Raw genomic sequence first — 13,479 nt, forward strand, 5'->3', positions numbered from 1 at the left:
CCTAATGAAATAGTTGAAAATGATTGTGAAAAAGAAACCATCCCATTCTATCTGTTTGTGGTTTTACTTTCCATGGGAATGCTTTTGGCTAACAGACTGCTTAAAAGACAGCAGGTGAAAGTATTGTTAATAGCACAGTTGACTTTATAAAGATGTCCAGTTCAGTTTTTGTTTACAGGTCGGAGGAACCCATTGCCTGAAGGTAAAATAAAGAGTTACATGTATCAACTATGTAAGTCCCTTGATTACATGCACAGGTAAGGAAAGTATATGCAATGAAAATAGGTATCATAAATACTTTCCAGCCAATAATGTTAAGCTAAGTAATAAACTGATAAAGAAGGTGTACACGCATGGGATCCAGGGTAACTTGGCAAATTGGATCTAAACAAAAACCAAAAGTGGTATGGGTGCTTTAAATCAGAAACAAAAACAGAAGTTGCTGGAAAAGCTCAGCAGGTCTGGCAGCATCTATGAATCAAAATCAGTTAAAGTTTTGGGTCCAGTGAACCTTCCTGAGAACTGATGGTAGCTAGGGGAGCGGGTAAGGAGTAAACGATAGGTGGGGATAGAGCCCAAAGAAAGAGAAGAACAGTTGGACAGTGGAAAGAGTTGATAACAGTCTAGCAAGGAGGATGAATAACTGTTAATGGGAGCTGTTAGTGACTAATAATAGGTAGTGTGTAGTGGCAGGCTATATGATAACAAGGCCTGGTGTGTGGGCTAGGGGACTATGACATGGGAGAGTTCACGTCCCAAAATTATAGAACTCAGTATTGAGTGCCGATGGCTGCAGGGTCCCTAAGCAGAAAATTAGGTGCTGTTCTTTCAGCTTGAGCTGAGCTTTGCTGGAACACTGCAGCAAGCCTGAGGCAAAGATGTTGGCCAGGGAACAGGGTGGTGGTGTGTTAAAGTGGCAGGTAAGTGGAAGCTCAGGGTCTCTTTTTTTTGAGGGCAAAACGTAGATGTTCCGCAAAGTGGTCACCCAATCTACATTTCATTTCTCCAATGTAGAGGAGACCACGTTGTGAGCAGCGAATGCAGTAGACTAGATTGTGCGAAGTGCAGGTAAACTGCTGCTTCACCCGGAAGGCATGTTTGGGCCCTTGAAACTGGGGATGGAGGAGGTAAATGGGCTGGTGTTACACCTTCAGCAGGGAAGATGCTGTGGGTTTTGGGACTGAAGGAAGAGTGGACCAGGGCGTCCTAGAGGGAGCGGTCCCTGTGGAAGGCGGATAAGGGCTGGGAGGGGAATATGTGTCTGGTAGTGGTATCTTGGTGGAGGTGGCAGAAATGGTGGCTGATAATCTTCTGGATGTGGATGCTGGTTGGGAAGACAAGGAACCCTTTTGGTGTTGTGGGAGCGAAGGGAAGGGATGAGGGTGGATGTGCAGGAGATTGGTCAGACAAATTGGCTTAGTGGTAGGAGTAGACAGGGTTGTGGTTGAAGGCTGTTCACATGGTGTGACTGGAGGCCAGTAGGCAGATCAGTGGCAGATGGAATTTAATCCTGAAAAGTGTGAGGTGATGACTTTGGAAGAAGTAACGAGACAAAGGAGTACTAAATGAATGGCAAGACACTAGGCATCTCAAAGTAATGAAGGGTGATTAAGAAGGCATGTGGGACCTTTATCGGTTCATGGCATAGATTATCTGAGAAAATCTGTTATATTGGACCTGAACCAAACATTTGTTAGGCCACTGCTGGAGTATGCTGTAGAGATCTGGCTGCCACACAATAAGAAGGACAAATTTACTCTATGGGGGTGCAAAAGAAAATTACTATGATATTACCTGGGTAGAGTGTTTTAGGTACAGAAAAGGGTTGTATAGGCTCAGGCTGTTTTTCTTTTAAATCAATGAGCCTGAAGGGAACTTAATTGAGGTATATAAAATTGTGAGGGGCGTGGATAGATTGGATGGGAAAGCAGATCCCTTAGTTCAAGAGGGCATAATTTTAAGGTGAATGCCAGGAAGTTTAGAGGGGAAGAAGGGAAATGTTTTTTCACCCTGAGGGTGCAGACAATCTGTAATACACTGCTTAGGTGCATATTAGAAGCAGGATACCTCACAGCCAATAAAAAGCACTTGTATGAGCACTTGAAATGTCATAACATTCAAGGTTATGAGCCGAGTGCTGGGAAGTAACATTAGTATAGATAGGTATTAGTTTTTTTCAGTGCAGAAAAGTGCCAAACTGCCTTGACTGTACTGCATGACTTGTCTTTATTTGCTAAGTACTAAGTAATTAGCTTCAGATGTTTAATTTTTAAGGACTGAATGCTTCTTTTGGCATTGTGGTAGCATCCCGACCTCTGGACCACACAGTCAGGGTTAAAGTCGCCCTGTTCCAGAGGAATGTAATATCCTCTCTGAAAAGGTTGAATAAGTATCTAAATTTAAGGACTGCTTTGATGCATTATAGTGCCAACAATCTATTCAGGATGTACGTGCACATAGAAAAAAGTATCTGTTGATCACAGTTCATTGCTATACCAACAATACAGTGATGAAATTGATGAGAAAATTATACATGAAAATCATAGATCAACTCATTAGTTTACCTAAGCTTTTATTCATCACAGAAATGGGATTTTTCACCGAGATGTAAAGCCAGAAAACATTTTAATTAAGGTAAGATTTTTTTTAAAAATGTGGCTCAACACTCAGTAGTATAGAGTAATGGGATTTATTTGTAAATCCTTTCATGGGATGAGAGCATTTTTGTCCACACCACCATATGTTTCTCCCATTTGGTGAGCCACCTTCTTGAACCGCTACAGTCCATGTATTGTAGGAACACCCATAATGCTTTGGGAATGGTGTTCCAGAATTTTGACTCAATGACAATGAAGGACTGCAATCTTGTTCTAAGCCGGATGGTGTATGACTTTGAAGGAAATTTGCGGATGGTGTTATTGCCGTGTGCCCCATTGCCCTTGCTCTTCCATTTTGGTTTGTAGGCTTGAAGGTGATGTTAAATGAGCCATTGATCTTTTCTCAGACCAATCTGCTCTGAAAAAGGGTCACCAGCCTCAAAGAGTTAAATCTCTTTCACTCCACGGATGCTGTCAGTCCTGCAGAGTTTCTCCAGCAATTTGTTTTTGTTTGAGTTACTAAATCTGTTCAAAGTCTGTCCCATTTAACATGCTGGCAGTACCATGCTTCAGGCTGGAGGAATCCTCAATTGAAGAATTGAACCACTATAGCTGTATGATGGTCACTCCTAAAGATAGTGTCATGAGCAGACCAATCTGCGACATAGATTGTTGAGGACAAGGTCGGGTAAGTATTTTCTGTCTTAATGGTTGCCTCACCACTGGCCACAGGCACAGTCTTGCTATGCCCTCCATTACGTGATTTATCATTCCTAACTGTGTTACCGGGAGGATGTACATAGGCTCTTGACTGAGAAATAGAAAGGGTCAAATTGAATTAGTAAACATGAACTTCTGAGATTAAAGCAGAGTAGAGGGAAATTACTCTTTGAGTGTAACAAATGTGAGTTAGAATTGCTTGTTACAAACATGAGATGTCACTTTCACAAGTACAAGAAGCAGCATTGTAGCTTTGCAAAAATTCATGGCTTGCAGAATATAAAGAAAAGAATTGACTAAGTTGGATTTGTATAAAATTGAAGTAGCTATGAAACATTATTGAAATATGTGTTGGTAAATTACATCTTGAGACTTTAGGTCCATGACAATGTGGTATATGCCTTATCTAAATTGGTAGATGGGGAATAGTGAATGGGCATAGTGAATAGTGAATGTGGATGGTTGCTAAAAAGTACATTGGAATTTGACAGTGCAAGAATTACAAGCTAGCTTTGAAACTTCAGGATGCATGTTGGGGCTGGCATAATGGCCCAGTCCAAATGTATCATTGGCATAAGGAAGAGTTCCCCAGAATATCATATGATTTTTCAGTCTCTCCACAGCAGATGATAGGATTTTCCCAATTTTTCACAATGACAGATGTCCCTGATGCAGGTGTTCGTCTTTGCAACATAATGTAGAGTCTCCAACTGGAAAGTCATGCGCTGAACAGTAGAGATTCATAATGGATTAATTACAGATTTTTCTCTAGGCTGTTCAACTATGCAAACTCCTATAACCTTTTTCTCATTGTCACCATAGTGACACCATAAATATAAATGCTGCTATATATTTCCTGTTTGTTTTTAACTTTGGAGTATTTTGTGGATAGAATTACATGAATCACCCTTTTTTCTGTAACTTGAGTTCAATTTATTGCTGGACTATTAATCCGGAGACCCAGATCGTGTTCTAGGGACCCGGGTTTGAGTCCCACCATGGCAGATGGTGGAATTTGAATACAGTAAAATATCTGGAGCTAAGAATCTAATGATGACCATGAATCCATTGTCAATTGTTGAAAAAACCCATCTGGTAAACTAATGTCCTTTTAGGGAAGAAAACTGCCATCCTTACCTGGTCTGGCCTACATGTGACTCCAGACCCACAACAATGTGGTTGACTCTCAACTGTCCTCTGGGCAATTAGGGATGGGCAGTAAAAGCTGCCTGGCCAGTGATGCCCTTATCCAGTGAATGAATAAAAAAAATTCCTTTTTCATCCATCTGCTAGCCATGTGAATGTGTATATGTGACTGTGCTGGTCAGAAATTTGTTTTATGTTTGCATATGTAATATTGCCAGTTATGTGCCTCAAAGTAAAATTATTAGCAGTTGATAAGTTTGATCTATCATGAGGAAAGATAATGCATAAGTATGTTCTTTTCATTCTGTTAAGAATGTCTATAAGTTATTCAATGTCCTCGTTTCACAGAATGCTGGGTCTTCCAGCTGTTATTGAGTGTTGGCATGGCACACTTGATGTTAATTATTTCTGACATATAGTTCTGTAGGTTTGTGTTTTCTAATATAGGTGTTCTGGGTGTTAGACTTTGGAATTATTGACTACAAAATAACAGGGGTTGCTCTACCTTATGCAGTGAAGCGTTCTATATGGAATGCACCTAATGCTGGCTGCTCTCTTGTTTGGAATTTTTAGCGCTGCTTCAGCCAAGTAACAGGAAAACGGAAAGAACTGCAGATGCTGTAAATCAGGAACAAAAACATTAGTTACTGTAAAAGCTCAGCAGGCCTGGCATCATCTGTGAAGAAAAAAAATCAGTTCTGAGGAAGGGTCACCAGACGCAAAACATTAACCCTAAATATTAAAATATCGACATTAACAATAGATCATCTCAATTGTATTGAAGAAACAGTGTTTGTTGTTGGTGTCTGTAAGTTGTTGGATCTCCTGTACTCTTTTTACCCACCATTTGTTCTTTATGTTGTGGGTTTTAAGCTGTAGCATTGCTTTCAGATACCCGTAAGTCTGCTGCTTTTCTCTGGAGTCATGGTAAAATTTCCAGTCAAGGAAAACTTTGCACATGCACTCAATTAGGTATCTCTCGATAATTTTGTTGAACCAGGTAATGTGTTTTTTGGTGGTCAGGACCAAGGACATCTTCACAGGTGCTTGTTCTGGTGGACTTTAGGTTTGACCAGAAAATATACATGCTATAGCTGTAGGATGTGGAGAGAGTGGTAATGAGACACTGACAGAAAAGAGCCACTTGCTGGCACCTTAGTGTCCTGAGTTGTTAATTTTCCTGTGGCATTGCTTCTATTACCTTGACTGTTTAGAGGCCAATTAGATTGAGATGGTAAATTGGATAAGATGGTAATTGATCTGGCAAAAATCAATACCGTGTATGGTGTGGACATGTCTGTAGTTCCCTTCGTCTCACTGTCAGAACAGGTGCTGCGTCCACTGCTTTTCGTCACTCATAAATAATTTAGATGTGAACATAGGAGATACGGTTAGTAAGTTTGCAGATGACACCAAAATTGGTGGTGTAGTGGACAGCAAAGAAGGTTACCTCTGAGTACAACAGGACCTTAATCGGATGGGCCAGTGGATCGAGGAGTGGCAGATGAAGTTTAATTTAGATAAATGTGAGGTGCTGCATTTTAGGAAAGCAAATCAGGGCAGGACTTGTACACTTTATTATTAAGTGCTGGGGCGTGTTGCTGAACAAAGAGATTTTGGAGCACAGGTTTATAGTTCCTTGAAAATGGAGCCGCAGCTGGACAGGATAATGAAGGAGGTGTTTGGTACGCTTGCCTTTATTGGTCAGTGCATTGAGTATTGGAGTTGGGAGGTCTTGTTGTGGCTGTACAGGACATTGGTGATGCCACATTTGGTGTACTGGGTTTGATTCTGGTCTCCCTGCTATAGGAAATATGTTGTGAAACTTGAAAGGATTCGGAAAAGATTTACAAGGATGTTGCCAGGGTTGGAAGGCTTGGGCTATAGGGAGAGGCTGAACCAGCTGGGGATATTCTCCCTAGAGCGTCAGAAGCTGAGGGGTGACCTTATAGAATTTTGTAAAATCACGAGGTCCTATATCCCATATGCTTTCTTCACCACTTAATGTACTTCTCCTGCTACCTTAAGAGAACGGTGGACATGTACACCAAGGTTTCTCTGATCCTCAGTGCTTGCCAGGGTCTTACTATCTATCTTGTATTCCCTTGCCATGTTTGTCTTGCCCAAGTACACCACTTGGCTGGTAAACCGTTGCTTCCAGAGTTTTATTCTTTTCTGAGGACTCTGGGGTTTTGGTCAACTCATCCAGAGAATAACAGCTAGTTAGCTTCTCCCATGTGCTGTTATCTAAGATCTCCATTAGAGAAGTCAAGAACAACTGGGAGACCATGCTGCCTGTTGACTTTGCTTCATACAGTCGAGCATAAAAGGATTTGCTGATCCTCTGGATGTCAGATTGAGATGATGTTACCAAAAGTCCTAGGGAAAATTGATGAACAGAGAGATCTGGGTGTTCAGGTTCATTGTTCCCTGAAGGTGACAACGCAGGTCAATAGTGTGGTCAAGAAGGCATATGGCATGCTTTCCTTCATTGGGCGGGGTATTGAGAACAAGAGTTGGCAGGTCATGTTGCAGTTGTATAGGATCAGAGATAATGGGACATCCCAGATGTCCAAGTTCTTTAAGGACCGCAACTTTCCCCCCACGGTGATCGAGAACGCCCTTGACCGCGTCTCCCGCATTTCCCGCGACACATCCCTCACACCCCGCCCCCGCCACAACCGCCCCAAGAGGATTCCCCTCGTTCTCACACACCACCCTACCAACCTCCGGATACAACGCATTATCCTCCGACACTTCCGCCATTTACAATCCGACCCCACCACCCAAGACATTTTTCCACCCCCTCCCCTGTCTGCTTTCCGGAGAGACCACTCTCTCCGTGACTCCCTTGTTCGCTCCACACTGCCCTCCAACCCCACCACACCCGGCACCTTCCCCTGCAACCGCAGGAAATGCTACACTTGCCCCCACACCTCCTCCCTCACCCCCATCCCAGGCCCCAAGATGACATTCCACATTAAGCAGAGGTTCACCTGCACATCTGCCAATGTGGTATACTGCATCCACTGTACCCGGTGCGGCTTCCTCTACATTGGGGAAACCAAGCGGAGGCTTGGGGACCGCTTTGCAGAACACCTCCGCTCAGTTCGCAACAAACAACTGCACCTCCCAGTCGCAAACCATTTCCACTCCCCCTCCCATTCTCTTGATGACATGTCCATCATGGGCCTCCTGCACTGCCACAATGATGCCACCCGAAGGTTGCAGGAACAGCAACTCATATTCCGCCTGGGAACCCTGCAGCCATATGGTATCAATGTGGACTTCACCAGTTTCAAAATCTCCCCTTCCCCTACTACATCCCTAAACCAGCCCAGTTCATCCCCTCCCCCCACTGCACCACACAACCAGCCCAGCTCTTCCCCCCCCCCACCCACTGCATCCCAAAACCAGTCCAACCTGTCTCTGCCTCCCTAACCAGTTCTTCCTCTCACCCATCCCTTCCTCCCACCCCAAGCCGCACCCCCAGCTACCTACTAACCTCATCCCACCTCCTTGACCTGTCCGTCTTCCCTGGACTGACCTATCCCCTCCCTACCTCCCCACCTACACTCTCTCCACCTATCTTCTTTACTCTCCGTCTTCGGTCCGCCTCCCCCTCTCTCCCTATTTATTCCAGTTCCCTCCCCCCATCCCCCTCTCTGATGAAGGGTCTAGGCCCGAAACGTCAGCTTTTGTGCTCCTGAGATGCTGCTTGGCCTGCTGTGTTCATCCAGCCTCACATTTTATTATCGCAGTTGTATAGGACTTTGGTTTGGCCACATTTGGAGTACTGTATACAGTTCTGGTCGTCACATTACCAAAAGGATGTGGATGTTTTGGAGAGGGTGCAGAGGAGGTTCACCAGGATGTTGCCTGGTATGGAGGGTGCTAGCTATGAAGAGAGTTTGAATAGATTAGGATTATTTTCATTAGAAAGACGGAGATTGAGGGGGGACCTGATTGAGGTCTACAAAATCATGAGGGGTATAGACAGGGTGGATAGCAAAAAGCTTTTTCCCAGAGTAGGGGACTCAATTACTAGAGGTCATGAGTTCAAAGTGAGAGGAGGAAAGTTTAAGGGAGATATGCGTGGAAAGTTCTTTACACAGAGGGTGGTGGGCACCTGGAACGCATTGCCAGCGGAGGTGGCAGACGCAGACACGTTAGCGTATTTTAAGATATATTTGGACAGGTACATGGATGGGCAGGGAGCAAATGGACACAGACCGTTAGAAAATAGATGACAGGTTAGACAGAGGACCTTGATCGGCGTAGGCTTGGAGGGCCGAAGGGCCTGTTCCTGTGCTGTAGGTTTCTTTGTTCTTTGTTCCTTCAGGCTGTTGATCACAGAACTCTCCCATGCACTTTCTGGAAGAAGAAACTTAAGCTATCTGTAGAATTAGCAGTTGTCACCTTGGTCATAAGCAGTGAACATAAAGGACCAGGTACAAAAACAGAAATTTCTGCAGAAGCTCAGCGGGTCTGGTAGCATCTTTGGGAAGAAAGCAGAATTAGTATTTTGAATCCCGTGATTATTCATCAGAACAAGGACCAGATACATCATCGCAGCCAAAGAGATTTTTCTGTGAAAAGCTGTCTTCACTGCAGGCAGTGGGTCAAAGTGTGCTCACCATCTGCTTATCATATAGAATGACCATCAATCCTAGAGGATTATGGTTAGTAACCAAACCAGATGAGCACAACAGTTACCCCTGCAACAATATGGAAAGCCTGGAAAAGTGACATCACCTAGGAATCAGCTGATAACAGAGGACCATTAGGAAACCTGAACAATCTAAATACTATGGGAAAAATCAACGAAGGGGGATGTTTGGAGAAATACAGTGTATTGCCTGGTTTGCTGCAGTCATGTGACCTCCATCTCTTGCTGTATGTTTGCAGACTGTCAGAACAATTAAGGATACACCACTTTTAGCAGCAGGAGACTGAAATCTTTTCAGTGATGGGAGAAGGTTAGCAGAATTTTGATCTTGTTGTCCAGCCAATGTAGTCCAAAGCAGTTTTCTTTCACATCGCTTCTTCGCCATTTTCCCTGCTACAATATTTCATCTCTCAGCTCGCAAATTACCTACCAGCATGGTGACCTTATGAGAAATCTATGTCACCTTCAGTCCAAAATTAAACCATTTTAACCTCTTTCGTAAGGGTTCAGTAGTGGTGTTTGTGTGTTCACTCACATATATACTGAACTTAGTGTCAATTTTAAATAATAAAAACCAAAGGACTTTACATGCTGGAAATCAGAAACAAAAGTAGAAATTTCTGCAAAAAGACTCAGCTGGTCTGACATCATGTATGGAGAGAAAGCAGAGTTCATGTTTTAGATCCAGTGACTCTTCTTCAGAACTAATTTGTAGCAAGAAAAAGGTTGGTATATATGCTGAAGACTGGGTGGGAGGAATAAACAATAGGTGGAGATGGTGCCCAGAGAGAGAGAACAACGGTTGGGCAGACAAAGGAATGAGTAAATTTCAGAGATAATGGGAACTGCAGATGCTGGAGAATACAAGATAACAAAGCGTGGAGCTGGATGAACACAGCAGGCCAAGCAGCATCTTAGGAGCACAAAAGCTGACGTTTCAGGCCTAGGCCCTTCTGATGAAGGGTCAGCTTTTGTGCTCCTGAGATGCTGCTTGGCCTGCTGCGTTCATCCAGCTCTACACTTATCAATGAGTAAATGTCAGCCTGGGAGAATCAAGATCTTCAAATGGAGATCTTGAGTAGCTCACAATGGGTTGGTTGTGGTAGCAGCCCATGTAATGACAAGGGTAAGGACATGGGAAATTGTGCTCAGGTTCTAAAATTATTGAACCCAATATTGAATCCTGAGGCTGCAGGGTCCCCAAGTTGAAAATGAAATATTGTTCGTCCAGCTTGTGTTGAGCTTCACTGGAGCACTACACCAAGCATGAGAGAGAAAGAGACATTGGCCAGGGAACATGGTGTGTTGATGTGGCAGGCAACGGGAAGCTTAGAATCATTTGTGGTCAGAACATAGAAGTTCTGCAAAGCTATTGCCTCCGCTTAACATTAATTCTGCTTTCTGGCCACAGATGCTGTCAGAGTTGCTGAGTCTTTCCAGCAATTTCTGTTTTCTTTAGGGTCAATTTTGTTCCATTCTCTAAAGCATGTGAGAAGTAGGGTGAAATCCTGGAAAAAATAGATAATTTCTGTACTATGGGTGTACCCCTACACTGCAATGTGTGCAGCAGTTTAAGAAGTGGCTTGATCACTCCAGGGCAAATAGGGATGAACAACAAAATCTGGCCTTCCCGATTAATTCCCACATCCCATGAAAGAATAATAAATAATTTTTCATGTCTTTAGAACCACCTCTTGGCAAGGTAGGTACAGACAATAAAATTCATCATTCTCCAAAGTACTAACTCAGCCTTTTGTTGACAGAGGGAAAGAGTACTTGAGGACCAAGATCTCACTGCAAGACTAAGGTCACAGTTTATTGGGGAGCAGTAGTCCGTGTTCTTTAGAGACTCAGATATGAGCAGTTGCTTGAGCAATAAGGATTGGTGTTTATCCAGAATTTGTGCTTACCTACAGAATGTAATTGGATAATAATGTTTGAGAAATTGTGAATAAAGTATGTTACTGTTCTGAAATGAATAGCTATCTTTCAAATTGATTATTGAGAGCTACACAATGATTTGGGCTTTTCACTGAAATAAAATGTTAAAAAAGACTAAAATCAAGAACAGGTTTGAAGGCTGTCCGCTCAGCCTTATGAAAATTCAGGCAGTAACACATGATTGACTTTGTTTTTGCTTAGTGAGTTTGATTACAATACTTGGAGGGAAATTTGATTTGAAAGAGTAGCTAACTGTGCCTTGAATTACTGATGTGCACTGAAATAGAGGCCTGTACTTTTGTCATGATCAGATCTGTTAGCTGAGGTTAGTAACTTCTTCCATTTGATCCTTTCGATGCCTCCAACTTCCAATAAATAAAATCTTTCGGTAAAGGAAACTGAAGTAGACAAATGAAATGGATTTTATGATGTTTTCTGTAACTGAACAGTTTATTCATTTTGAAAGGTGATATTTGTAACTACGCCATGTTTTAAATATGCTGGGTTTACCTTGCAGCAAAACTTACTGAAGTTGGCAGATTTTGGTTCCTGTAGGAGTGTCTACTCAAAGCAGCCATATACAGAATATATTTCTACCCGATGGTATAGAGCCCCTGAATGTCTTCTTACAGATGGGTACTACAGCTTCAAAATGGACATCTGGAGCACAGGCTGTGTTTTCTATGAAATAACAAGGTGAACTTTGAACTTTACTCATAAGTATTATGTGATGTTGTTGAAAAATGTTTGTCCTAGACCATTAAGATGTAAGAGCAGAAAAAGGCCATTTGGCACATCTCTGCCATTCAGTTAAATTATGGCAGTCGGCTAATCCGATAATCCTCAACTCCACTTGCCTGCCGTATCCTTAACTCTTAATTCCTTCACTGGCTAAAAGTCTGTCTGTCTCACCTTTGAATTTACTTAATGACCCAGCCTCCAGAGCTCTCTGTAGTAAAGAATACCACAGATTCATGACTGCCTGAGCGAAGAAATGCCTCCTTATCTCTGCTGTAATCGGGCACCCTTCTACTCTGTGATTATGCCCTCTGGTGCCTTCTCCCAAGGTGGAAACACCCTCCCCGTGTCTACTGTGTCAAGTTCCCCTAAGAATTGTATAGGTTTCAATAAGGTTGCCTCTCATTCTTCTAAATTTCCAACAAGGACAAGCTCTCATCAAAAGACACTCCCTCTGTTTCAGAGATCAACTTAGTGAGGCTTCTCTGGACTGATTCCAATGCTAGTACATTCTTCCTTACAAAAGGGAACCAAAACTGTTCACAATATTTCCAGCTATGGTTTAACAAGTGGCCTTGTATAGTTTTAGAATGACTTACCTATTTTTATACTCTGTTTCCTTTTGAAATAAAGACAACATTGTGTTTTGCGTTCCTTAAACCGGCTGAAGTTAAATGTTAGCTTTTTGTAATTTAGGCACATCAGTTCTAAATTGCTTTGTTCTGTACATCACTACAGTCTTTCTCCATTTAAATAATAATCAATTCCTCATCCTGCCAAGGTACAAAGCCATTACACTTTTTCCCACAATACATTTCATGTGCCAAGTTTCTCCTTAGATTAAATGACTATCTTTATCCATCTGCACACTTTGTCATCCTAACCCATGTGCCTTCCCCACCTATTTTTGTTTTATCTGCAAATCTAGCTGCTGTACATTGAATTTCCTCATTCAAGTGTTTTATATGTGTGATCCCAGTGATGATTCTTGTGGCACTCCATTCATTATGCATTGCCATCCTTTAAAATACCCCCACCTCCTTTACCCAAACTGTCTGCCTTCTATTAGTTAGCCAATCCTCAGTGTATGTTAATATACTACCTCCAACACCATGGGCTCTTATTAGGACCCAAACATGTGCTAACTTAAACGGCATGGAAATCCAAATATATTACATCCACTTCTTTCCCTTTATCATGTCTGTTACCTATTTTACCCTTCATTAATGTCATGCTGACTCTGCTTGATTATATTATGTATTTTCATATGCTCTGCTATTGCATTCTCTATAATAGTCTACATTTTCCCAATAACAGACGTTATGTTAACTGGCCTATTATTACCTGTTCTTTAATGCCTCCATTTTGAATAAAAATGTTACTGTGGCAGTTTTCCAATTCTCTGGCACTTTTCCAGAATGTAAACAATCTTGGAAGCAATTTTTTTTTGATATCTCACAAGGTTCAAGGGACTCAGTAGTCTTTAGCCCCACTAGATTGTCTAGTACTTTTTTTCTCTAGTCATAGTTACTTATTTCATCCCCCTTTTTTTACTCTTTAATTATTTAGTACTTTTGGAAATCTCTTAATGTCTTCTACTTGAAGACGAATGCAAATTAATTCAATTCCTTTGCCATTTCCTGGTTCACCGTCATTATTTCACCAGTC

The 13,479-nt window shown here is 42.3% G+C and overlaps 1 protein-coding gene across 2 annotated transcripts in view; it reads left to right on the forward strand.

Annotated features, from left to right (window-relative positions):
• Positions 1 to 13,479, forward strand: part of LOC125455781 (MAPK/MAK/MRK overlapping kinase-like) — a 126,023-nt gene that overhangs the window by 32,116 nt on the left and 80,428 nt on the right. For both annotated transcript variants that reach the window (XR_009446231.1, XM_059649097.1), the window contains exons 4-6: positions 179 to 257; positions 2,586 to 2,634; positions 11,591 to 11,769. Coding sequence is in view for 1 of the 2 variants with exons in the window: in XM_059649097.1 (XP_059505080.1) it covers positions 179 to 257; positions 2,586 to 2,634; positions 11,591 to 11,769 (307 nt within the window). In the remaining variant the exon portion in view is untranslated. The remainder of the gene's footprint in view (positions 1 to 178; positions 258 to 2,585; positions 2,635 to 11,590; positions 11,770 to 13,479) is intronic.

This window comes from Stegostoma tigrinum, chromosome 10, assembly GCF_030684315.1.
Source record: "Stegostoma tigrinum isolate sSteTig4 chromosome 10, sSteTig4.hap1, whole genome shotgun sequence".
NCBI classification, from domain to species: Eukaryota; Metazoa; Chordata; class Chondrichthyes; order Orectolobiformes; family Stegostomatidae; genus Stegostoma; species Stegostoma tigrinum.